The 27,773-nt window shown below is 32.7% G+C and overlaps 1 protein-coding gene across 1 annotated transcript in view; it reads left to right on the top strand.

Annotated features, from left to right (window-relative positions):
* The window catches only part of OXR1 (oxidation resistance 1), a 586,011-nt gene that overhangs the window by 526,832 nt on the left and 31,406 nt on the right, over nucleotides 1-27,773 (top strand). The window contains 2 exon segments of the mRNA XM_074267139.1: nucleotides 7,354-7,522; nucleotides 15,499-15,655. Coding sequence (XP_074123240.1) covers nucleotides 7,354-7,522; nucleotides 15,499-15,655 — 326 coding nt within the window.

The raw sequence follows: 27,773 nt of genomic DNA, 5'->3' as shown, positions 1-27,773 counted from the left end.
TTTGACTTGGCTTTCTGGGAAAAATAGAAAGCACTTGGGCAGACATTTGATTTTGATTAGTGTCTTGTACCATATTTAAGCTGAAAATGAATATAAAAAGTCATTTCTGTTTTTTAATTAGGGACTAACAAAATCAGGTCTTTTACAACTGTGTCTAGGTGGGGAATTCTTAACTGGATAAGAAATGAGGTGATCATAAATGAAAAGACAGATAATTTTGCCAAGCTACTGACAGAAGTCTAAGCCACTTTCAATAGATAAATGATTATAGAATATAAACAGATTAAAAAGATTTATAAAGCATAAATGACCACACAAAAATAGGGTCAAATAATAAGATACTGCAAATTTAAATCTTGTGTTTCAACACCTGAGTACTAGCAAAAATAAAATATAATAATAGATACTGTTAAAAAGACTATGGGAAAAAAGACACACTGAATTTCTGGTAGTGGGACTGTGAAATGTTCTGGTCGTTTGGCCTGTCAATTTGGAATTGGGCAAGAGAAGGTTATTACTTTGGCCATTCCCTTTTATTCAGTTAATAGGTATATATACCAGGGAAGTTGGATGGAAACCAGGTTCAATACATACAAAACTATTCATAGCTATTATCACTGTGATAGCAAATAACTAGTAGATGCCCATCTATTGGGAATTTGCTAAAAAAACTTATAAATGTATAGAATATTCTAAATTTAATGTAAATGAAAAAGATCTATCAATAGAAGCTCAACTCTGAGCAACTAGTCAACAGATAATGAACACTTTTACCCTCAATAAAACATGCTACAACTCCAAAAGGCAATGGAATTTATAACATTATCTTAATTTTGGTTCACTCTATTAGATGTCTTTCCTTAATTATTTTCCTTTGTCATAAAGGAAGGTTCAGTCTTCTAAAACTAGAAAGAAGTCATCTAGAGGAGGCAGGGTAGTCTATGTGAGGGTGAAAGAGAATGTGTAAACATAATACATATATACACAGAGACATAAACATATTACAAATAAGTAAGCTAGGAAGCTAAATGATTGAAGATCTTATAACTCATCACTTACAAATGAGTAAGCTAGGAAGCTAAATGATTGAAGATCTTATAACTCATCACTTGCTAGACTGGACTTGGGTCTTCTAATTTCGAATTCACCTATTTTTCTATCATATTTATCATAAAATGCTTTAACAATATTAAAGGATTGGATTGGATTTCAACCTTGTCCCCAACAAGCAGTTTAGAATCTTTAGGTTTTCTAAGAATCTAATATTATTAATCCAGGAATTTGCTGCCACAGTGTTAACTTTTGGCGGATATATCCTTTCTCCTTGTATTCATGTAACTTAAGTATCAGGAAGAATTAACCCAACTTCCACCTCACCTTCTGGTGGGATCCAAGACATTTAAATTTATAGAATAATATATTTGAAGCTCAGGTCTCTTAAACACTACCAAAGATAATCTAACAAACAGAGTCATTAGATTCAGGTTCCACTCCTATAAATTTTTCTTAAGGGTTGAATGAGAACTATCATAATTTAGCATGACTAAAATTATTCTTAGCTTCATGAAATATTTCAGTATACATACTTTCCAAGGAGAAAGTTTGATTTAAAAGTAGGATTGCACCCACAAAAAGGTGCTTAGATAAAAATTTTTTATTTTACGTTACAGTAAAATATTTGTTATGAAACTAAATCATTCCAATTTGTGTGAACAAATTCTGTTAACTTAATGTAAAACTATGGAAACAATGAAAACAAGCTACAAGTTAATATATAATATATTTGAGAAACTGAATTTCATTTGGGAAATCTATATACTCTGCTTGGGTCAAACTACATCTGGAATTTTGTGCAAAGGAATGATATTGATAAACTGGAGAGCAAACAAAAGGTTATCTTGATCAGTTGAAAGACTTGAAAATGGTTAGAAGAGACTACTTGGGAATATATTTTATATCTTCTAGGTAATTAAAAATGTCTTACAGAAGTGATATTAGTTTTGTTTGGATCAGTGTTTCTAAGAATCAAATCAAGATATGTCTAGAGAACTTCCTAGCAAATTGTCCTGTCACAAAGTAGGAAATGGTTAAGTTTTTCTTCATGGAAGTCTTCAGGTATAGCATAGATAACAATTTAGCAGGCATATTGTGGGAGGAGATATTTGGTTCAGGTAGTTTGGATTATATGATTTCTGTGACACCTTCCAATTCTGAAGTTAATTTGTTGTTGTTCATTTATTCAATTATGTCTGAATTTTCATGACTCCATTTGAGGTTTTCCTAGAAAAGAGAACTGGAGTAGTTTGTCATTTGCTGCTGCTGCTTCTTTTTAAAAAAAAAAAAAAAAAATCTTTATTTTCAAAACATATGCATGAATAATTTGATATTGACCCTTGAATAGACCTAGTGTTTCAGATTTTATCTTCCTTTCCCCCACCCCCTCCTCTAGATTTGCCATTTGCTTCTTCAGTTCATTCAGAAACTGAAGCAAATGGAGTGACTTGTTCAGGAACTCTTGCTAGTAAATATGTAAGGCTGAATTTGAATTCAGGTCCTTTTGGCATTCTGTCCATTGTGAATGTCTTAAAAAAAGTAGGTGGCCTTTTTTCCACATACCTCCTAAAATTAAAAGCATGATGAAAGATGTTACAAAATTCTGTTGTTGAAAAATCTCAGAGGGCTCAGAAAGCCTAATCCATCTAGTTATTTCTATTTGATAGATTTATTAAAATAAATGCAAGCATTTTGAAGCTGAAGACTTAACTTTCCTTTGTGTTCATTAGCTAAATAGTTTTGCAAATAACTAATCACTCCAGGCAAAATATTTACCTTATAGGACAAGCACAGCTTATTAAAAACTCAGAGCCTATGTACAGAAAGTTTTGATGTTTAATTTTAAGAAGTTAGAATTAAAAATATGATGTTAAAATATATTTGGGAGATAATAAAAAATTCTGAAAATAATAATTCAGTCTATTTAAAAAAAATTAGGGAAGGGAAAAGTGTAGGGAATTATTTTGAACTTTTCTGACTAAAGGTTGTATCTGGTTCATGTAAAGTTCTTTGTGTCCATGCTCTTTTAAAATTTATTAATCTACAAAATTCTTCATATTTATTTTAATGCATCATTGAAAAGCATATCAGTTTAAATAATGAAATCAAGTAAATAATAATAAACTATAGTTTTTATAATTAATATTCTAAGTAGGGATCACCTAGGTAATTTTGGTATCCTAAATCTCATTTTATCTAGTATTTTTACTTGCCTGTCAAACTAATTCCCTAACCAAAATTGACAACAAATGGAAAAAACCTTAATTTAGATTTCAGCTTTTAATGTTCTCTATCCCTGTTCATCAATTGCTAATAAATTCAGCCCTTAACAAATTTTCCTATATAAAATACATTTCATTGAACTTGAAACTTATTCTACAGTTCGTTGCATCCCTAAATAGTGAAATTAAAGGTAGATAAATACAAGAAGAAAAACCAAAAGTAGAATAATTGAGTTGACTATATTTACATATTAACGTTGAAGGTGATTTTTATTTAGATATATCAGAATACAGTTTTTTTGTTTAGTTGCCTCTCTGTTAACCTTTTGTTTTCCAAAACTTCATGATAAGCAGATGTGTCCATAAATTCATAAGTCCTTGTGATAAGAGTTCCAGTTTACCCAAGAGTTCCAGTTGACCCTGGAGTTTTAGTTTTAATCTGGCATACCTGAGGTCACCATTAATGTTCCTTCTAAATATCTAGTTTTAGACCTACACTAAAAATAAGCCAGTTTGTTTTATATTCTTAGGAATTGAGATTTCCCAAGGGATTGGTATCCCTGACCAACTAGTATGCTCCTCAAGGGCATGAATTATTTTGTTTTTGTTTTTGTATCTTCAGTACCTAACATAGTTCTTGGCATAAATTAAGTCCTTAATAAGTCTTATCAGAACTAATCAGGTTTGTGGATATTAGAGGTAAAATATGAAATTAATGGCCATTTTCTCTTATATTCACTTCATATCTTTGCTTTTGTTTTGCCATATTAAGATGTAATTTTATTTTTACCAATAAGATAAATTTGAACATCTGAGGTACCTTTAATTTTCCTATTTAATTTATTGAATCATAGAAGTCATGCATACCTGGATATAGAGTGCATATGAACCTATAGAGTTCATATATAGAGAGAGTTGGCTTCCAACATTTTATATTTTAATTCATTTAGAAGTTGGGAGGCAAAAACTGCCTGATCCCACTCTTGGTTTTCATCTCTTTCTTTGAGAATAGTAATCAGTCAAATGAATGGCAGTAGTACTTCATTGTCCATATAATTCTATGGACCCAGACCCAAACTCCCTTCCCTAGCCACTAAACTTCCTTATGTTCAATTTTACATTTTTATCTCCTGTACCTTGTTTAATGTCAAGTACATAGCATTGCGTAATTGCTTTTTGATTTATTCATGCATTGTCATATTGGGTTTCTTAAATTATGACTATAGTTAGAATCATTAACATTAGTTTTTAAATTGCCCTAAGAGATGGGATTCCTTGAGATACTAAGTAAAAGCAGATTCATTTTTGAAGTAACCAAGGATCTAAAAACAAGTTATCAAAACCATAGTCCTTCAAACAAATTTCTAACTTTCACTAAGTAATTTCTTTTAAAAATTTTATCGTATTTTAATAATTTAAACCACTGAACAGATTTCTGGGTTTTTTCCTTAAAATTAAAATGAAATATTAATGTATAGGACGTTATATAATATCCAATACCTATAAATATCCTTGGAATTCTTATTTCTTGAGTTCAGTTAATATAAAGCTTTATAAAACCAGCTTTTAGGTCAAAAGTTTTTTGTTTTGTTTTTGGTTTTTGGTTTTTTTTAGGCCAAAAATTTTATTTTATTTTTTTTTAACAATAATACTTTAGTTGTCTCATGCTATTTGGAGACTTTTCTAGAGATTTTTCTTTTTTAATAGAAAGTCATTCAAAAATTGCTATATTGTTCTTTGCTGAAGAAAAAAATTACAGAACATAATATATTTCTAATACTTCGAGGTCATTTTTATTCTTTGCTTTCAATATTGATTATTGTCTCTTGAAACACGTCATATTAAAAAGTTCATATCAATTTTCCTTTTGGTCATTTGCTTCTATGAAGGATTTGAATGAAACTGTTTCGAAGTTCATAGCTTTTTTAGAAGTTTGATTTTAGAATAATTTGTATATTCCCTTCCATTTCTCTCCAGAATTGAAAAAAATATATATTTTTTACACTGTAGATTTTCTTCTTTGAAACATGACTCCTAGTAAAACTAGCTAGTATGTGTCATAGCTATAATGACTTTTCTAAAAAATTTTCTTTATTTAAACAAAAAATGCTGGTTTTCTAAGCGCTCTAAATATTATTAATAATTCATTTTGCATTTAACTTAATGTATGCATTAGTGCCAGAATTAAGTAGCACACAGTCATCAGATGCTTGTTACTAACTGAGGAAGAAGAAAATTGTCTTCCACTACTCTATACTGGCTAAGTAGTTTCTTTCCCCTTTCTGACATTAACCTACATTTCCCTCTCAATGTCCATTTCTAGTATTTTTTCAACTACTCAGAATGACATTGGAATTATGACCTGAAGTTTATCCTGACCAAAGATTTTGAAGTCTCAAGTCAAAAGTTTCAAAAGAAGATAAAAATCTCACTGTTTACTGAATCTTGATTGTCTGTATAACATAAGTTATATAAATTTTGTGTGTTTATCCACATCTTTGGAGGGGAGAGTAGTATTGAACTACCAGACTGAAATAGCTGTACCTTAAATCATATTTGTAATGAGAATATTAATAATTGTTATTTATTTGGTTAGTTATTTTAATTGTTTCTAACTCTTCATGATCCTGTGGACTCTGTCCATGAGATTTTCTTGTCAAACTAGAGTGATTTGCCATTTCCTTCTTAAGTGTTTTATCTTTTGCCAGAATCATTCACTGGATCTTTCAGTCTTGGGTAATTCTGCAGGCTCATAGTTTCACTGAACTCTTCAACCCCTTCTGCCAGGACTAGGTAGTGATCTATAGACCAACAGAAGTTACGTGACTTGACCAAGATAATTTTTAGAAAAGATGTTTCTGGAAAGCCATGGGTATTTTAAATATCAAATAAAACTGTGTATGTAAAGTATTTGTTTACACTAATAAGAAGATTTTATTTTTGCCATATTAATGGTAATATATGGGAAGAACAATCTTGTTTTAAAATATTAACTTTAACAGATAGCATTTTAAGTTTTACAGAGTGCCTTATACATATGTACATATATACATACACACATATGTATGTGCAAATATACATATGATGATGTTTGAGTCTCACTAGAACCCTGTGGATTAAGTGCTGCTATTATCCCAATTTTACAGATGAGAAAACTGAGGCTTAGAGCTTAAGTCACTTGTTTAGTGTTGTGCTAAAACACTAGTGAATTCAGTGAAACTGAATTGAGCATTTTATCTATTCTATATTTATTTTATCTATCTATTCTATTCTATATATATTCTATATATTTATTTTATATTATATATTTTATATTATTCTATATATTTATTTTATTTATCTATTCTATATTTATCATTCTAAAGGTCTGAAAATTGAGACTATTGTAAGCCTTTTAATCCATAAAATCAATACTTCAAATTTCTGGAGCAGGAAGTTGTTAGGGAAATATTTTGTTTTCAGTGGTTTTTTAAAAAGTTGTTTAAAATGTTGTATGCACTTGCATACATGTGCTCATCCACCCTTTACAGAACTTTTGCAGAATGTAAAGAATCCCATTTCCCATTATGTGATAGTTTGTGTGGATTATCCTATTCTTGTAATTTTCTAAGGGTTTTTTTGTTTTTTTCTTTCTGGTCTCGAAAATATGGAAGAGAATGTGAATAGATATTTGTTTCTCATGCTTTTGTTGGAATGAAAATTTGATTAAGGATGCCTTACTTTTTTCACATTTGCCAACTTAGATTTTGCTATTTGTGCAAACTTTATGGCCCTTAATATTTGAAATAAGCATCTGAAAAGTCTTTGAAAAAGCATCATGTGTGAACATTTTCTGTTTCGTCTGTTGGCTTCAGACCCTCCTTGAATACAAACATATAGTTCTTTGAACATCTTGATGGTCTTGGGAACTCGTATCTGTGATTTTTCAAAATAATGGTTACATGGGAATCCTATTTACACAAATGCTTTTGAACAGATATTACTGGTGATGAAATACTACCATTCTGCTCTCCTTTTTCCAAATTTAATAAATTATGTGAGATGATTAGACTTAAGTTTATTTATTTATCAATTACAGGATCAGGTTTTTTAAAAGAAAAGAGAAGACATCGATTGCATAAATTCTTATGTCTTAGAGTTGGAAAACCAATGAGAAAAACATTTGTATCTCAAGCAAGTGCCACAATGCAACAATATGCTCAAAGAGATAAAAAACATGAATACTGGTTTGCTGTGCCACAGGAAAGGTAAGGCAAGACTCACTAAGACTCATATCATTCCTCCAATTAGTAAAACAATGACAAAGAATATCCATATTTTTATAACCAAATTGAATCTTTATTTTTTTTATTAAAGTTTTTTATTTTCAAAATATATGCATGGATAATTTTTCCAAATTGAATCTTTAGATTATGTAAATCAAGGATCTATGATTTCCTTAGTAGGGATGTTCATTCTCTTAAAGAATATTATCTCACCACAACTTAGTAGGCTATATTTTTAGGTTTCTGAAAAAGGGGGGAGGGATTGGTCATGTGATCCGTTTCTATCAGAATAGTAGCTTAGCTTATTTTGAAAAAGCTTATATCCAGGTTAGCAATGTAGTAAAATTTTCAGGACAGCAGCTCAGAAGACATTGAATCTAGAAAACAATAATCTACATTAACGAACATTAAATCCTTGAAATATTTATAGGGAAGAGCTTAGCTAGAGTATGTAGGGCAATATCTCCGCAGTCACTGGATTTGTTATAAAGTTGTTCACGGTTTTTAGGGCTTGCCAAGTCTTTGAGAACTTAGCTTGATCTACATGTCATGGTCAATTAACAAGTATTTATTAAGTGCTTATAATGTGGCAAGCACTGTGCTAGGAAATTAGAGATAAAAATAAAAGAAATCCTGTTTTCATCTTGTATTCTATAGTGGGATATAACATAAGCACCCAAAAGTAGATACAAAATAAACACATTATTTATTTGTTTTCAACTGGGTGAGAGGTGGGGAGAATGGTAAAGCTGGAAATATAATCTACATTTTCTAATTCTTAATCCAGTGTGTCCATTTCCGATTTTATAATATTTAAAATTAAGTAAATTAATTATTGGATGAAAAAGTTTCTTCATTTTAAAACTCAAAAAGCAAAAGAAAAAAATACATCCAATATCTTTAGAGCAAGAAAGGTTGTAGGATGTAATGCTAAAAGAGACTAGCTCATCTATTCTAATACTTTAAGTTTATATATGAGGAAACAAATTAGACTTGTAAAAATATCAAGTTCTAGATTACATAGTAAATAGCAGAATTCAAACTGAGTTCTGTTCTTTCTGTTAAAGAACATTACTCCTCCTTAGGGTCATCTGGCTTAGCAGTCTTATTTTATTTATTTGTTTGTTTGTTTATTTTATTATAGCTTTTTATTGACAGAACATATGCATGGGTAATTTTTCAACATTGTTTCTTGCACTCACTTCTGTTTCAACTTTTCCCTTCCCTTTCTCCACCCTCTTCCTAGATGGCAGGCAGTCTCATACATGTTAAATACAATATATGTGTGCAGATCCATATAGTTCTCATGTTGCACAATAAAAATTGGATTCAGAAGATAAAAATAATCTGGGAAGAAAAACAAAAATGCAAGTAGTCCACATTCCTTTCCCAGTGTTTTTTCTCTGGGTGTAGCTGATTCTGTCTATCATTGATCAATTGGAACTGAATTGGGTCTTCTCATTGTCAAAGATATCCACTTCCATCAGAATACATCCTCATAATAGTATTGTTGAAGTGTACAATGATCTCCTGGTTCTGCTCATTTCACTCAGCATCAGTTCATGTAAGTCTCTCCAGACCTCTCTGTATTCATCCTGCTGGTCATTTCTTACAGAACAATAATATTCCATAACATTCATATACCACAATTTACCTAATCATTCTACAATTGATGGGAATCCATTCAATTTTCAGTTTCTAGCCACTACAAAAAAAAAAAAAAAAAAAAAAGCATTCTTATTTTAAAGATAAAGATGTCAAGTTCTAGAGGAGTCAGGTAGTTTTCCCAAAATAGTTTTCCATGTCCTAGAGCCTCATAATTAAGAAAAGATTAATGAGAAAGATCTTGAGCTGAGGTGTGAAGGAATTTTTAAATATTCTAAGAATTAGATTTGAAGTAAAGTATATTCCAGGTATGGGGGATGGCTAATACAAAGGTACATAAATCATATGTATGAGCAGAAGTAGGAAGGCCACATGAGCTAGACCCCATAGAGAGAAGAAGGGAAGTGATGAATAGGAAAGCTAATGAGAAAGATTGGGGTCAGGTTGTAAAAAGCTTTAATTGTCAAACAAGATTTTTGTTTTTCCTAGAAGAAATAGGGATCTATTCAACTTATTGAGGAGAGTGATAAGGTTACATTTGCACTTAAGGAAAATCACTTTACCTTCAATATGGAAAATGCGTTAGAATATGGGGCAAGATTTGAGGCTTAAATTAAAAATCGTATTACATTGTAAACTTTTGGAGGACAGAAATTGTCTTTTTGTATCCAGTGCTTAATATAGATACTGGCATATGGTAGGTGTTTAATAAGTGTTTACTGGATTATTGAATTGAAGCAGGGAGAACAGTTAATTTAAAAGCTGCAGTAGTCCAGGCAAGAGGTGATAAGGGGCTGCTGTGAATAGAGAGAAAAGGATCTTTTTGAAATATGTTTTCGATATATAAATGGCAAAGTGAGGCATTTGATTACATATATAAGTAATAGAATGAGAAGAAAAAGCTGACAGGAGACATTGTAAATTTAGATGAATAGAAAGATATTGGTGTCTTTATTGTTTATAGGAAAGTTTAGAAGCTGGTAGGTTTTGGGGTTGTTTTTTTTTTGTTTTTTTTTTTTTTTTTTTTTTTTTTTTGAGGCAACTTGGGGTAAAGGACTTGCTCAGAATCACACAGCTAGGAAGTGTTGTGTCTGAGGCCAGATTTGAACCCTGCTCCTCCTGACTTCAGGGCTATGCTCCTTCCACTGTGCCACCTAGCTGTTCCGCTTCTTAATTAATAAAAAATAACCTGTTAAGAATATCTCTTTCTTTGACAGTCACACAGATACACATAAACTTACACACATCTTTATGTATATATGACGTATTTGTATCATTTTTGATCCTGAATCTATCTCTCCTGTGTCCTATACCATGTGTCCCTACCAAAATCCAGCCCCAAGTTATTCCTATTATCTGTCTCTGCTTCTACTTACCTACAATTGAATGGAGCTGGAGGAAATCATAACAATTGAGCTCTGGGTTCACCATAAATTTAAATAAGGCAATCACTTTGCTCTTTCCTAATTGTTTATTCTGTACTCCATAGAACCTGTCCAAAACCTTCTCGTCTCTAGAACCCTCATGCTTTCTCACCTCCCAATCTTTTCAATTCAGGATGTTGCCTCTTTCTTAGAAAATTAAGGCCATTTGTCATTATCCTCTTTTCACTGTCTCTTCATCTCCAAATCCCTTTTCATCCCTTCTCTCCTTCTTTTATCCGTTTTTAGTTTTGTTTTTTTTCCCCCCAAAGAGATGGTCTTTTTTGCTAATGCCAAGCCTTCTAGATGTGCTCTTGTTCACCTCATGTCTAGCTGAAGGTACTATGATACATCTCTTGTTCTCATTTCAACCTTTCCTTATCTCCTGGTCCTTTCTCTATCTCCAGATATGCCTAAATATCTCTATATCAGAAAACATTTACTTCATTCTTTTTGACTGGCTCTGCCCCATTTGACACTTTTTTTAGCTGCTTTCTGCTCCTTAAAACCATTTCTTTTTCTGCATTTTTCTGACACTGCTGTCTCTTGGTTCAACTCCTGTCTGATGGAGTCAGTCTTTCTCCGTCTCCCAGGCTGATGTATCAGGAATATGTCTGTCTCTTTGGCAGCAACAGGCTTGACTTCTTGACTCCATAGGGATATCCTTTCCTCCCTCTTCTCCCTGCCGTATATATTATCCTTACCCCAAGTATCTTTTTGGATTTTCTTTATATTTTGTTTTTCCCCATTAGAATGCAAGCTTTTTAAAGATGGAGTGTGCTTTTTTTTTTTTTTTAAACTTTCATCTATATCCCCAGTGCTTAGATCACACAGTGCCTGATACATAATAAGTATTTAATAAATTGCTTACCTTGTGATTTTTCTCTATACTCATACCACCTTAGTCCAGGATTTTATTACTTCATGTTTAGACTATTGTTAATAGCCAGCCTTCTGATTAGTTATTTGCCTCCAGTCTCTTTCATTCAAATCCAGCTTCCACACAACTACCAAAGTGATTTTCCTTAAGTATACATGTTATAATTTCATTTTTCTTTTTAATAAATTTGAGTTACTTATGTTTACCATTCAGACAAAATACTCCTTTTGGCTTAAAAAATCCTTTACAACTTAACGTTTCTTTCTAGTCCATTATTAATAATTTTTAAAATTTAAACAATATTTTATATTTCTTACAAGTATTGGTTTTGTTGTTTGCTTGTCATTTAAACTGTATAAAGCACAAAATCCCACAAAATTTTTATTATACAAACATAAAGGCTTCAATTTAATTCACTTAAGGCTAGGCATTAGAATCATAGTATTATCCAGTTGTATTGGTCAACATTGATCTTAAATAAGTATAATTTTATCTGTAGTATCTCTGAATCTATTAAATTTTATTCTCTTTGGTGCCTTCCAGCAGCTTCATTATTACATTATACTACTTCCTATCTAATGTGGTGCTGTCATAATGGATTTCTCTCTATTCCTCATTCATGATGTTCAATTTCCTATCTATTGCCTTTGCACCCCCACATCCCCTTCTTTATTTTTATTCCATAGGATCTCTAACTTTAAGACCCAGCTAATGATTTTTTTGTCTTTGTAATTCCAGTGCCTAATAAATGTTTGTTAATTGATTTTGATAAATGCTATTTGCATACATTAATAATAATCAATCTAGAACTAGAAGGGACCATCAGATCTTTTAAACCTTGTTTTGTAGTTGGGAAAACAGGATCACACAGATAATATAATAGAGGGGCAGGTGTGGGATATGAACTCATACTTGATGAATCCAGATTCAGCAATGACAGTGACTTCAGATTAGTGGAGCTTTCAAACTCTGAAAATGTTTCAAGGACTATATGATTATCTGATTTTTTTTAAGGCATTATTCTGGTTCTTCATCAAATGAAGTTGTACTAGTCATTATCTTCACCTCTAAGGCATGTCTGATTCTGTTAGGGAGATGATTTAAATATCTCTAAGGAAAGTTATTGCAAACTATATTTTATATAAATGCAAATAAGATTATTTGAACTTCCAAAGTAATTTCTTAACTTCCCTATGTACTTTTCTTCATGCTTGAATTCATCAGCATTTTGGATTTTTTGGTTTCATTTTGCTTACTAATCCTTTTTTTCATCCAGGACTCTAGGTTTTATTACCTTCTATCTATTACTTATCAGATCATAAGATTGAAATTGGAAATGGCCTTTTGGATGATTGGGTTTTTTTTTTAACTATGTTACAAAAAAATCCATTTCTAGAGGTGATTATTTGGAGATAATAGTGGAGGTTAGTGATAATGATTAAAAATACTAGAAAGAAAATTATATCAGTAAAACAGTTTAAAATAGATTAAAAGAGCAGAAGGAAATTCTGAAAAGAACAGAATGTAAAGGCACTGTGGATTCTGTCTTGTTAAATTTTATTACTATAACATACTATAACTACAACTTGCTCTGACCAAGAAATCCAAAGTTTCATATACAATCTTTTTTCTGGCTTTTATTGTATATGGAAGTGTTCTTGCACATTGTTGATTTTTCTTTTTTTCTTTCCTTTGTTTTTGTTAAGGAGAAAAAAAAATTACTTTAAAAAAATAGTTTAAAAGCCACTCGTATTTTGCTTATTTTGAAATTCCCTTCTCTTTTCAGCCTAGAAATCTACATTTTATGCTCTTGCATAGGGCAAGCAAACATAATTAAGATGATAATACTACCTAAACTAATCTATTTATTTAGTGCTATACCAATTAGACTCTCAAAAAACTATTTTAATAACCTAGAAAAAATAACAACAAAGTTCATATGGAAAAACAAAAGGTCAAGAATTTCAAGGGAACTAAAGAAAAAAAAAATCAAATGAAGGTGGCCTAGCTGTACCAGATCTAAAATTATATTATAAAGCAGCTGTTACCAAAACCATTTGGTATTGGCTAAGAATTAGACTAATTGATCAGTAGAATAGGTTAGGTTCAAAGGACAAAATAGTCAATAACTTTAATAATCCAGTGTTTGACAAACTCAAAGACTCCAGCTTTTGGGATAAGAACTCACTGTTTGACAAAAACTGCTGGGAAAATTGGAAATTAGTATGGCTGAAACTAGACATTGATCCATACTTAACACCGTAATCCAAGATAAGGTCAAAATGGGTTCATGACCTAGGCAATAAAGAATAAGATTATAAACAAATTAGAAGAACATAGGATAGTTTACCTCTCAGACCTGTGGAAGAAGAAGGAATTTATGACCAAAGAAGAACTATTTATTGATCACAAAATAGAAAAATTTGATTCTATCAAATTGAAAAGGTTTTGTACAAACAAAACTAATGCAGACAAGTTTAGAAGGGAAGCAATAAACTGGGAAAACATTTTTACAGTCAGAGGTTCTGATAAAGCCCTTATTTTCGAAATATATAGAGAATTGACTCTTAATTTATAAGAAATCAAGCCATTCTCCAATTGATAGATGGTCAAAAGATATGAACAGACAATTTTCAGATGAAGAAATTGAAACTATTTCTAGCCATATGAAAAGATGCTCCAAGTCATTTTTAATCAGAGAAATGCAAATTAAGAGAACTCTGAGATATCACTGCACATCTGTCAGACTGGCTAGAATGACAAGGAAAGAAAATGCAGAATGTTGGAGGGGATGTGAAAAAACTGGGACATTGATGCATTGTTGGTGGACTTGTGAATAAATCCAGCCATTTTGGAGAGCAATTTGGAACTATGCTCAAAAAGTTATCAAACTGTGCACACCCTTTGATCCAGCAGTGCTACTACTGGGCTTATATCCCAAAGAGATATTAAAGAAGGGAAAAGGACCTGTATGTACAAGAATGTTTGTGCAGTCCTCTTTGTAATGGCCAGAAACTGGAAACAGAGTGGATGCTCCTCAATTGGAGAATGGTTGAATAAATTGTAGTATATGAATATTATAGAATATTATTGTTCTGTAAGAAATTACCAGCAGGATGATTCCAGAAAGGCCTGGAGAGACTTGCATCTACTGATGCTGAGTGAAATGAGCAAGACCAGGAGATCATTATATATGTCAGCAACAATACTATGTGATGATCAATTCTGATGGATGTGACCCTCTTCAACAATTTGATGAACCAAATCAGTTCCAGTAGAGCAATAATGAACTGAAGCAGCTACACCCAGTGAAAGAATTCTGGGAGATGACTATGAACCACTACATAAGATTCCCAATCCTATTTTTGTCCGCCTACATTTTTTATTTCCTTCACAGGTTAATTGTACACTATTTTAAAGTCCGATTCTTTTTGTACAGCAAAATAACTATGGACATGTATACATATGTTGTATTTAACTTATACTTTAACACATTTAAAAAAAAAGAAATCTACATTTTAAATGTTTGATCATGAGTAATTCTAGAAGTAACAAATCAGAAGTACAGATTTTTTTAATAGATGATTATTTACTGAAAGTGCATTGTATGTCTTTAGATTAATTGATTTGGCAGAGATATGACTTGAATCTAAAATCTTGTGACATTATCTAGTAGTCTTTTCATAATGCCTTAAATATGTAAAATTGTGTTTCAATTAATTTTGAACTCTTTGGAGTAAGAGTGAGTACATACACACAAAAACACACTCCATTTTTCTTTCTCTCTTTTTTTTTTAAAGACAATTGGTGTTAAGTACTTGCTTCAGATTACACAGCTAGTAAGTTTCTGAGGTCGGAGTTGAACTCAGGTCCTTCTGACAACTCCAGGGCTACCTAATTTCCTCTTCGGATTACATTTACATGTTTATTATGCACTTAGATAATTTTCATATCTGTATTTATCCTGTGAGAGAATTTCATTTTAGAGATTAGTTGAGATTGATGTGAAAATTTGCTAATGACACCAGTATCTGTTGTGTTTAACTTAATAGGACAGATCACTTATATGCATTCTTCATTCAGTGGAGTCCAGAAACGTATGCAGAAGATACAGGTGAATTTACTAGAGAACCAGGATTTATAGTTGTAAAAAAAATTGAAGAGCCTGAAACTACTGATGATTCTGAAGCTGCAGCCAGAGAGTGGGAGGTAAGGGAAAATTTCAAAACATTTTCTTTAATTGTTTTACTTTCCACAATTGTAAAGCAGTGGAAGTTCAAGAAAATTTATTAGATAAGTTTAGCTTTTAAAAAGTTATGTTTTTATTGTTGTGTAGAAGTTTAGTAAGTAAATTATTAGACTCCATATTTTGGTTTGTTGTTTATTCTTTCTTTTCTGGGACAACAGTGTAGTTCTTAAATTGCTTGCTGAATTAGAGAATATTTTTCAGGAGGAAAATGAGAATAATGTCAACTATTTTATTTTACCAATTTTTATTTTTATCTTTTCTAGTGAACTAGATTTCTCATATGATGTATTTCAGTCCTTTATTACATAAGCGCTTAATTAAGTACTTGTTGTAGCAATATGCTAAAGATACAAAGAGAATAACTAATATATAACATAGCTATTCAATTTATTAACCTTCCTTTTAAATCTCTGTAACCTAAGATGCTGATATGGAAAAGAGGAAAGGGTGAAATTTTTGCCAAGTCATCAAAAAATTTGTTTACAAAGTAATTTCTTTATGGAGTAAGCATCTTCTATGTTAAAGTTTTTATTGATTATCTGTAAGCTAACTTATTCTTAACTAACATCACATATCCTAAATATCTGACCCACCTATGGGAAATGAGAGTCCTATGTTCATAGTCTTTTAGAAAATTTATTATACAAAGTTAGTCTTAAGAATCAAGATTACCAATTTGAATATGTTGGTCTAATAGAAACCTTTTTAATTTTATTGAATAACAGTTCTTTAATTGTTTTGTTATCTGAATTAATATCATTGCTACATTAGAAAATATACAGCAGATACTAAAATGTGATAATAAATGTGTGGTCAAAAACCATTTATCTCTCATGCATGTTAATGCTGGTATTTGTGTTATGTGTTGACATTTATTTGTATTTTAGTGTATATAGGCATATGTCTTTATGCTTGTTCCTTTTTTATTTAAATCACTAATTTTGAGAATATTTAGTTTCATTCTGTTTATTGTATGCATCATAAATATCAATTAGGAAACTGCATCATGAACTGTTGTGAATGTTCATCTTATTTGTAATTAGTTAAAATATTTTTAAAGATTCCTTCCCCCTCTTAAAAGGCACTGATTTTCTTTGGTGTCATAGAATTTAATTATATTCATTTTGATGCTTTTGGCGGGGGGTGTCTTCCATCAGAGTAGCTCAATACATTCATGCAAAAGATATGACTATATAATACATGAGTGGAAAAGGAACAAAGATGTTTTGGATATAAATGTGGAGGAGTTGGAGGAATTTAAAATGATCTAGAATTGTTCTTCATTTTCAGTGCATTTCTCAATATTTAGGTCTCATAAGTGTTTAAGATCATTTGTTACTTTGTTTCACTTTCAGAACAATTATTTATCTGGAGGGGACAGAAATTGTATAGTACCCCTCAATTTTGTCTTTCTCTATTTCTTGCTAATAGAAAGCATAAACGAGTCAATTTAGTAAATATTTATCAAATGCCTTTTTTTGGTGGCAAGGCTACTATTTTGCCTATACCAAAATAATACGTGATAGCAACTCTGGTGAAATAAAGTTATGAAAAATTACTTGTTTTTGTTCATTATTATGAATCATGTTTTTTTCACTACTTTTGTTTATATTATGTCTGTTGGTTTCTTTTGGACTTTTCTTTTTCTCTCCCCATATTTCTTATCTAGACTGTTACCAAGTCCTGTCTTCCTCCATCACAGTGGCTTTTTTATCCCTAAATTCTTCCCTATTTCTACCTCCCTGGTACAGTTCTTTATCAATACTTGCCTGGACTTTTTTTAAGAGCCCCACTCTTCATCCATATTGTTCATCCATCTGATCATGTGAGCCCTTGCTCAGAAATCTCCAACAAATCCCCATTGTTTCCTGAGCAAAGTTCAGCTTCTTGTGACTGACCTCCCAGACTTTCGCTACTCTTCACTTTTCAGCTTTCTATTATTCCTATCTGCACATGTAGCCTTCAGGTCACAGTGGACAATCTTTATCCAGAATACACTGTGCACTTTCCTCTCTACCTGATGTGATTTCATTCTCTTCTTTAACTACTGACATCTTTTTTCCTTCTTTAGAGCCCAAATCATAAAGTACTTCCTTCACTAAATTTACCTTTTTCTTCTAGTCAGATTGGTGAGTCCCTTGGCTCTCACATAATACATTTTGTTTTGCAGCTTTATAATCTATATTATGATTACTTCTGTGTAGCCTACCCCATACCTCACACCCCCAATAAACTGTTAAGTACTTTGAGAGAAAAGTATATACAGTAGTTAATTAATAAATAAAATGAACATCATCATTTTTAAGGTGGATGCAGTAACTATGTGGAATTGTTTTCTTCCAAATTTTCCGTAGTACAAGGGATTCTTTTAAATGTGTGAATTTCAGATCTTCCTGATCAACTTATTAAAACTGTGATAACACAAATTCAGTATACTTATCTGGCCTTATTGGGGAATGAAATTATATTCCTGGAATGAATTTTTCAAATTATTTGAAGTTTACCATTCCTTCAAGTAATAAACTTGTCAAGATTTTTTTTAAAGCATTTATGATAGAAATCAGACTGATTTTCTTGCCCGTTAGATCTCTACTAGGTCTAAAGTTCTGGCTGCCACTTATTGTTATTGCTTGTCCTTTATTTTTGAAGAAGATAAATGACATTATGGGGTGATGTTTTAACTTGCATATGATTGGATTTAAGTGAGGTTGAGTTGTGCAAAGTTATCAAGTTATACTCTTTCTTCCTGAATCATCAAAATCCAGTGTCAAGACAAAAGTCAATACAACTGGCAATGACAGTGGATGACCTTGATGTCTTCGATCTTTGACCAGGCTACAATGCTTGTTTCAGCTGCCTTCATGGCTATTGGAATAACTTGTTCTCATCCACCCTTTTTGCCAGGGAAAGTCTTCATAGTTAGATATCTGCCTCATGTGCTGATGATTTTCAGGCCTGTTGCTTACCTTCAGCCAGGTTTAGCCTGTCTGCTGAAATGGTTTTATAGGCTGTGGCTGCTTTGCATACTAATTTCTTGGAGCCATAGGTAAGATTTGCATGGATCAGGGGGACACCAAAGATAAATGAGCAGCCCTGAAAAAGTCTCTTCATGCCCTCATACCAGAGGTGCTAGTCCTCCTGAGCACTCCATTCATTGCCACTGTCAGTTTTTTCATTTCCTTAGAATGGAAAAGATTATGAGGTTTTGGGCAATGGACAGACTGTATACAAGTATCTGAAGTGTCTGCATGTGGAGGAAGAATTAGAGTGGTTTTGCTTGGTCTAGAAGTAAATGGGTGAGGATAGAATTTTCAAGGGAATATATTTTGGCTTATTATGAGGGAAAAGTTCCTAATAATTAGAACTGGTCAGAAGTGAAATGGGCCATCTCAGAAAGTGGTAGATTTATACATCCATGGAGAGCTTCACTTGACATCCAGATGGCTACTTGTCTTAGGTGTTGTAGGTGGGATTCCTATTTAGAAGCACAATGACTTTTATTGACCTTTGATGTCCCTTTTTTGACTTATGACCCTTTGCTGTCTCTGTGGTCAACCCCAGTTGTATTGCCCATGCACATTTCTGGGTTGCAGTGCAAAGGACATATGCAGGTGAAGAGAAACAGGGACCCTGGTCAAAATTCTAGGGTGGAAAAGAGAGTTTGCTCACAAGGGGTAGAGGTCCTGGTCTCAGTTCCAAGGCAGAAAGGAGTAGTGGTGCTTATGATTGCAGGAAAGTTGGGGAACTGATTGCAAATCCAGAACTAAGAAGCTTTCAAATACTTGTGGTTACAGGGAGAACAAGGTTCCTTCCTGATAAAGATGAGAACTGAGTCTAGGAAAGCATTGAACACATTTCTCCTTAAATCATATGACCTTGATAGTATCAGAAATATACTTAAAAACAACCCAGAACTGGCTCTGAAAATAGCAGCAGAAAAATCCTTAATGCCTCTCCTCAAGAATAGTGCCTTACTTTAACATAAAATTAAAAGTCAAAAAAATGGGCTGGGTGAAATGAGCAAACAAATAACAACAGTAACAACAAAACGAATATGACAGTGAAGATCAAGACACAAACACAGAAGAAAACGATGTCAAAACAGCTACAAGTATAGCTTCAAAGGGGGAAAAATGTAAACTAAATTAAGCCCAATAAGATTTCCTGGAAGAGCTCAAAAAGGATTTTAAAAATCAAATAAGCAATATGGAGGGAAAAGTGGGAATGGAAATAAGAGTAGTACAGGAAAATTATGAAAAGAGAGTCAATAGCTTGGTAAAAGAGGCATGCACACACCACATACACAAACTGGAGAAAATGCATCTTAAAAAATTGGTCAAATGGTAAAAGAGGCACAAAATCCACTGAAGAAAAGAACTCTTTAAAAAGCATATAATTGGCCAAGTAGAAAAAGAGTTATAAAAATTCAAAAAAATAAAGAACTTCTTAAAAAGTAGAATTAACCAGATGGGAAAAGAGGTTGGAAAGTTCACTGAGGAAAATAATTCCTTAAAAATTGGAATTGGGGAGGTGGAGTCAGAACAGGGGCTCCCTTGAGCTCTCTGCCAAATCCCTCCAAATTTCTTTAAATAATGACTCTTAAAAAAAAATGTTATGGAGTGTCAAAACCCACAAAAAATGAAGTGAAATGATTTTCTGGCCCAAGACAAGTCAGCAGGAAAGAACTATTAATACTTGGGTGACAGTAGAACTCAGTCTAGTGCAGGCTATGCCAGTGCAGAAAATCAGGAGCAAGCATTGGGAGCCAGTGCAGCAACAGCTCTCTGCTCACAGACAATAAGGGGGCAGAACAAATGATCACAAAAAATTTGCAGAACTAGTACTGTAATCTCTTTACCAGCACTTGAATCAGGATTCTTTTACTTCATCCATAGTTGGATCAGGGGCAAGGAGGATCACTACCATATCAGAGCTTATAGTTACAGTGGAGTAGGTTCCCTCAGAATTTCAGGGCAGAAAAGAGGGCATGGGTGTCACTCACAGACCAGAGCACAGGCCAGGAGAATAGTAAACCCTTCTCCTTAGATCAGGAGTGGGGAGCCTTTTTTTTTGCCAGGGACCATTTGGATGTTTATAACATTATTCATGAGCCATACAGGATTAGCAACATATAAAGAATTTAAATAGTGAGAAGTTGTTGTCCCCTGCTGTTGCCTCGTCAGAGCCAGATTAAATGATTTTATGGACCTGACATTCCCCACCTCTGCCTTGCAGAATTTAACAGGTCTTTAGAAGTATCTCTAAAAATAGCTGCACAAAGCCCATGAAACGTGAGACAATGCATCCTCTAACCTGGAAATAGAAGCTTATTTTAACAAAAGTGAAAATTGGCAAATAACAGAAAGAGATTTTGGCCACCGAAAGTTACAGTGGTTAGGAAAGAAGATCAAAACAAAACACTCAGAAGATAACAAAACCAAAGCTTCTACATCCAAAGCCTCCAAGAAAAATATAAATTGGTCTCAGGCCATGAAAAAACTCAAAAATATTTTGGGAGAGGTAGAACAAAAATGAGGAAGAGAAATGAGAGTGAAGCAAGGAAATCAGGAAAACGTATAATAATATAAGTCATTCACCAATTGATAAATGGTCAAAAGATATGAACAGTTTTCAGATGATGAAATTAAAGTCATCTATAGTTATGTGAAGAAATGTTTTAAATCACTATTGATTAGAGAAATGCAAATTAAAACAACTCTAAGGTAATACCTCATACCTCCCAGATTGGCTAAGATGATTGGAAAAGATAATGATAAATGTTGTAGGCAATGTCAGAACACCAATGCATTGTTGGGGGAATTGTGAAATGATCCAACCATTCTGAAGAGCAATTTATAACTATGCTCAAAGGGTTACAAAACCTTTAATCCAGCAGTGCCATTACTGGTTCTTTATTCCAGTCTCCGCATGCTAGGGAGTGCAAACAGCACTATGGCAGGTGTTGAATCTTGTGAAATGTCATGGAAGCAAACTTTCAAACAGAAGAGAACTATAATCAGAACAAGCATTTATGTGTCTCATTAGTCTCCTGGCTCAGCCCTTTAATGTGTTGGTCCATTTAAATACCCCAACTTTCACTGAGTCTCTTCTCCCTTTTCTTCCTCGCGGGTTACTGAGGGAACTCTGGAAGGATCCTACTCATGAAAATCTCTCAAACATTGCTGGTTCTTGTCCCTGTTAGGGTGCCATATGTTATCTGCTGCTCTTGTGGTTTCCAGAATCTAAACATCAGTACCTGGAATTGTTATCTCTTCTTGTGAGAGGATGATGGTGATTCAAGGAGCCTGAGAGACAATTGCATTATCTGACCTCCCTCCTCTTCCCTCTTGCCTCTAATTTATTTCCCAATCCACAAGGAACACCTGCTTCAGCAAAGGCTGCCCCACAACTCCCTCAAGTGTCATAATCCACAGCTGCAGAGTCTCTAGAAGAATTGATCTGCCCTTTCACTCAAGCCAGGTCCTTAACAATAACCAAATGAAAACTCTCAGCAATATTATAATAAAATACCAGTACTCCCAGGTTAAGAAGAAAATATTGCAGGCAGCCATAAAAAAAACATTTATGTAGCTTGGATCTTCAGTCAGCATAATAAAAGATTTAGCAATTTTCATAGTAAATTATCTGAGAACTTGGAATAGAGTTTTTTTGGAGGGAAAGGAGTTAGACTTAACAACCAAAAATCTTCTACACAGCAAAACTGAGTATTATACTTCAGGGGAAAACAATGGAACATTGAGTAAAAGATTTTTAAGTATTCTTGATGAAAGAAAAGACCAGAGCCGAATTTTAAAAATTGACTTTCAAATACAAGACTCTAGAGAAGCATAAAAAGGTAAACAAGAAAGGGAAATCATAAAGAACTTAATGAGGTTGAACAGTGATGATACTTCTGACTCATAAGAACTTTTTCATTATTAGGGCAGGTTAGAAAGGATGTATATATTTAGAGACTACAGATGTTGATTGAATTGTTGGGGATAATATCTAAAAAAAATAAGGGGTGAGAGGAATGTACGGGGAAAAGGGGAAAGATAGAATAGAATAAATTGAGGAAATAAGGGGAAATGAATAAACCTTATTTACTCTCATCAGAATTGACTCAAAGAGAGAGAAACATAACACATTCAAATGGACATAGAAATCTCTATTTCCCTCCAGGATAATACAAAGGGAATTGGATAAGGTGAGGGAGGGAATAAAAGGTAGAGTAGATTGAGGGAGGAAGTAACCAGAAGCAAAACACTTTTGAGAAGGGTCAGGGAGAAAGGAGAAAGAATAGAATAAATGGGGAATACCGTTAGCAAGAGTAATTGGAAGAGGGATTGAAGCAAGTTTTTCTTGTTAAGGCCTTTTTTTATTTTTATTTTTTCATTAAAGCTTTTTATTTTTCAAGACATATGCATGGACAATTTTTTAATGTTAGCCCTTGCAAATCCTTGTGTTCCATTTGTCCCTCCCTTCCCCCACACCCTGCCCTAGATGGCAAGTATTCAGATATATGTTAAACATGGTAGAAATGTATGTTAAATTCAATATATGAATGTGTGTTTATACAATTATTGTTCTGTACAAGAAAAATCAAATCAAACCAGTAAAAAAAAGATGATGAAGATGTAAGCAAGCAACAATGAAAAGAGTGAAAATGCCATGTTGTGAACCACATTCAATTCCCATGGTCCATTCTCTGGAAGTAAGATGGCTCTCTTCATCACTTCACAATTGGAACTGGTTTGAATCATCTCATTGTTGAGGAAAGGCACGTCCATCAGAATTGATCATAGTATAATCTTGTTGCTATGTATAATGATCTCCTGGTTCTGTTCATTTCACTCAGCATCCGTTCCTGTAAGTCTCTCCAGGCCTCTCTGAAATCATCCTGTTGGTCATTTCTTACAGAACTGTAATATTCCATAACATTCATATATCAAAACTTATTCAGCCATTCTCTACTTCATTAGCATCCACTCATTTTCCAGTTTCTTGCCACTACAAAAAGGGCTGACATAAACATTTTTGCACATGTGGGTCCCTTTCCCTCCTTTAAGATCTCTTTGGGATGGATATAAGATCCCAAATCTTATTTGGGGATAAGATAAAATCTCCCTAGAAACACTCCTGAGTCAAGGGGTCTGCACAATTTGGAACTATGCTCAAAAAGCTATCAAACTATAAATACCTTTTGAATATAGTTCCATATTGCTCTCCATAATGGTTGGATCCATTCACAGTTCCACCAACAATGTATCAGTGTCCCTGTTTTCCCACATCCCCTCCAACATTCATCATTATCTTTTCCTATCATCTTAGCCAGTCTGAGAGGTGTGTAGTGATATCTCAAATTGTCTTAATTTGCATTTCTTTGATCAATAGTAATTTGGAGCCCTTTTTCATATGTCTAGAAATAGTTTCAATTTCTTCATCTGAAAATTGTCTGTTCATATCCTTTGACCATTTCTCAATTGGAGAATGGCTTGAATTCTTATAAATTTGAGTCACTTCTCTAAATATTTTAGAAATGAGGCCTTTATCAGAACCTTTGAATGTAAAAATGTTTTCCCAGTTTATTGGTTCCCTTCTAATCTTGTCTGCTATAGTTTTGTTTGTACAGAAGCTTTTTAACTTAATATACTCAAAATTATCTATTTTGTGATCAATAATGATCTCTAGTTCTACGTTCACAAATTCTTTCCTCCTCCACAGGTCTGAGAGGTAAACTATCCTATTTTCTCCTAGTTTGTTTACAATATCATTCTTATGTCTAGATTATGAACCCATTTCCACCTTATCTTGGTTTAGAATGTTAGATGTGGATCAATGCCTAGTTTCTGCCATACTAATAGTTTTCCCATCAGTTTTTGTCAAATAGTGAATTCTCATACCAAAAGTTGGGGTTTGTAAACACTAGATTGCTGTAGTCATTGACTATTTTGTCCTGTGAACCTAACCTATTCCACTGATCAACTAATCTATTTCTTAGCCAATACCAAATGTTTTTGGTTTTGGTGACCGCGTCTTTATAATATAGTTTTAGATATGGTACAGCTAGGCCACCTTCATTTGATTTTTTTTTTTTTTTTTCATTAATTCCCTTGAAATTCTTGGCCTTATCTTCTTCCATATGAATTTTGTTGTTATTTTTTCTAGGTCAGTAAAATAGTTTTTGGGGAGTTTGATTGGTATAGCACTAAAGAGATTAGTTTAGATAGTATTGTCATCTTTATTATATTCACTCGATCTATCCAAGAGCACTTGATATTTTTCCAGTTGTTTAGGTCTGATTTTATTTGTATGGAAAGTGTTTTGTAGTTTTGCTCATATAATTCCTAACTTTCCCTAAGGCAGTTAGGGAATATTTTATACTATTGAAATGGAATTTCTCTTTATATCTCTTGCTGTTGGATTTTGTTAGTGATGTATAAAAATGCTAATGATTTATGTGGAAGGCCTTATTTTTCAAATACTGAGAACAGAATCAGATTTATAAAAAAAATAAGAGCCTTTACCCAATTGAGAAATAATCAAAAGATAAGTTTTCAGATGAAATAATTATAGCTATTTATAACCATATTTTAAAAGTTATCTAATTCACTATTGATTGAAGAAATACAAATTAAAACAATTCTGAATTACTACCATATACCTATTAGCTAATTAGGACAGAAAAGGGAAATGACAAGTATTGGAAGGAATGTGTAGGGAAATGAGACAATGCATTATTAGTAGAGTTGTGAACTGATTCAACCATTTTGAAGAGCAATTTGAAACTATCCCATTGAATCATAGGGTATGAATGGTTTTACAAAACCCCAGAGATTTACAAAAAAAAAAGGAAAAAGACCTATATATACAAAAAATATTTATAGTAGTTTTTTTTTCCCCCTGGGGAAAAGAATAACAAATTGAAGGAATTTTTGTATTTAAATATGATGGAATACTATTGTGCTGTAAAAAAGTTATGAGCAGACTATTCCAAGAAAAAACTGGAAATATTTCCATGAGGTGATGCAAAGTGAAATGTATACTGTATCCAAAGTAAGAGTAATATTTTTAGGTGATCAGCTGTAAATGAAACAACTATTCTCAGCAATACAATAATTCAAGACAACTCTTAAGGATTTAAGGTGGAAAACGATATCCATTTGAGAAAGAAGTAACGGTTCTGGATGCAGATCGAAACATACTGAAAATATTAGAAATGCTAGCTGTTGCAGTAAGAAGAAAAATATATTGAAGGAATTATAACAAGTAAAAAAAACAAAACTTTCACTTTATATATACGTGATATAATGGTATAATTGGATAACCCTAGGAATCAGCTAAACTATTTGAAACCCACAACTTCAGCAGAGTTGCAGAATGTTAAATTAACTAAACCTACAAAAATCATCAGCATTTCTATTATTACCAACAAAATTGAATAGGAAAAGCTATATATAAAGGAAATTTCATTTTAAAAACGTAAGACAATAGAAAATACCTGCCTAAACAAACCTAGAGAGTACATGAACAATAGTTAGAAAAGATTATTCACTCATCTCAATAGATGCAGAAAAAGCATTTGACAAAATCCAACATCCATTCCTACTAAAAACTCTTGAGAGTATAGGAATAAATGGATTATTCCTTAGAATAATCAGGAGCATATATTTAAGACCTTCAGTAAGCATAATATGCAATAGAAATAAACTGCAACCTTTCCCAGTAAGATCAGGAGTGAAACAAGGTTGCCCACTATCACCATTACTATTCAATATATTACTAGAAACGCTAGCCTCGGCAATAAGAGCTGAGAAGGAGATTCAAGGAATTAGAGTAGGAAATGAGGAAATCAAACTATCACTCTTTGCAGATGACATGATGGTATACTTAGAGAACCCCAAAGACTCTGCTAAAAAGCTATTAGAAATAATTCAGAATTTTAGCAAAGTGGCAGGATACAAAATAAATCCACATAAATCCTCAGCATTCTTATATATCTCCAACAAAATGCAACAGCAAGAGATACAAAGAGAAATTCCATTCCAAACAAATGTTGAGAGTATAAAGTATTTGGGAATCCATCTACCAAAGAATAGTCAGGAATTATATGAGAAAAATTATAAAACACTTGCCACAAAAATAAAGTCAGATTTAAATAATTGGAAAGACATTGAGTGCTCTTGGATAGGCCGAGCAAATATAATAAAGATGACAATACTCCCCAAACTAATCTATTTATTTAGTGCTATACCAATCAGACTCCCAAGAAACTATTTTAATGACCTAGAAAAAATAACAACAAAATTCATATGGAAGAATAAAAGGTCGAGAATTGCAAGGGAACTAATGAAAAAAAAAGTCAGAGGAAGGTGGTCTAAGTGTACCTGATCTAAAACTATATTATGTAGCAGCAGTCACCAAAACCATTTGGTACTGGCTAAGAAATAGAACGGTAGATCAGTGGAACAGATTAGATACAAAGGACAAAAAAGGGTACATCTATAGCAATCTAATCTTTGACAAACCCAAAGATACCAACATTAGGGACAAAAATTCATTATTCGGAAGAAACTGTTGGGAAAACTGGAAATCAGTATGGCAGAAATTTGATATGGACCCACACTTAACACCATATACCAAGATAAGATCAAAATGGGTCCATGATTTAAACATAAAGAAAGAGATCATAAATAGATTAGAGGAACAGAGGATAGTCTACCTCTCAGACCTGTGGAGGAGGAAGGAATTTATGACCAGAGGAGAATTAGAGATCATTATTGATCACAAAATAGAAGATTTTGATTACATCAAACTAAAAAGTTTCTGTACAAACAATACTGATGCAAACAAGATTAGAAGGGAAGTAACAAATTGGGAAAATATTTTTAAAAGGAAAGGTTCTGACAAAGGTCTTATGTCCAAAATATATAGAGAACTGACCCTGATTTATAGGAAACCAAACCATTCTCCAATTGATAAATGGTCAAGGGATATGAACAGACAGTTCTCAGATGATGAAATTGAAACTATTTCCACTCATATGAAAGAGTGTTCCAAATCACTACTGATCAGAGA

This window comes from Sminthopsis crassicaudata, chromosome 1 (genome assembly GCF_048593235.1).
Source record: "Sminthopsis crassicaudata isolate SCR6 chromosome 1, ASM4859323v1, whole genome shotgun sequence".
Taxonomy (NCBI): Eukaryota; Metazoa; Chordata; class Mammalia; order Dasyuromorphia; family Dasyuridae; genus Sminthopsis; species Sminthopsis crassicaudata.
Note: the sequence above shows the minus strand (reverse complement) of the source record. Positions and strands in the feature narration are given on the sequence as shown.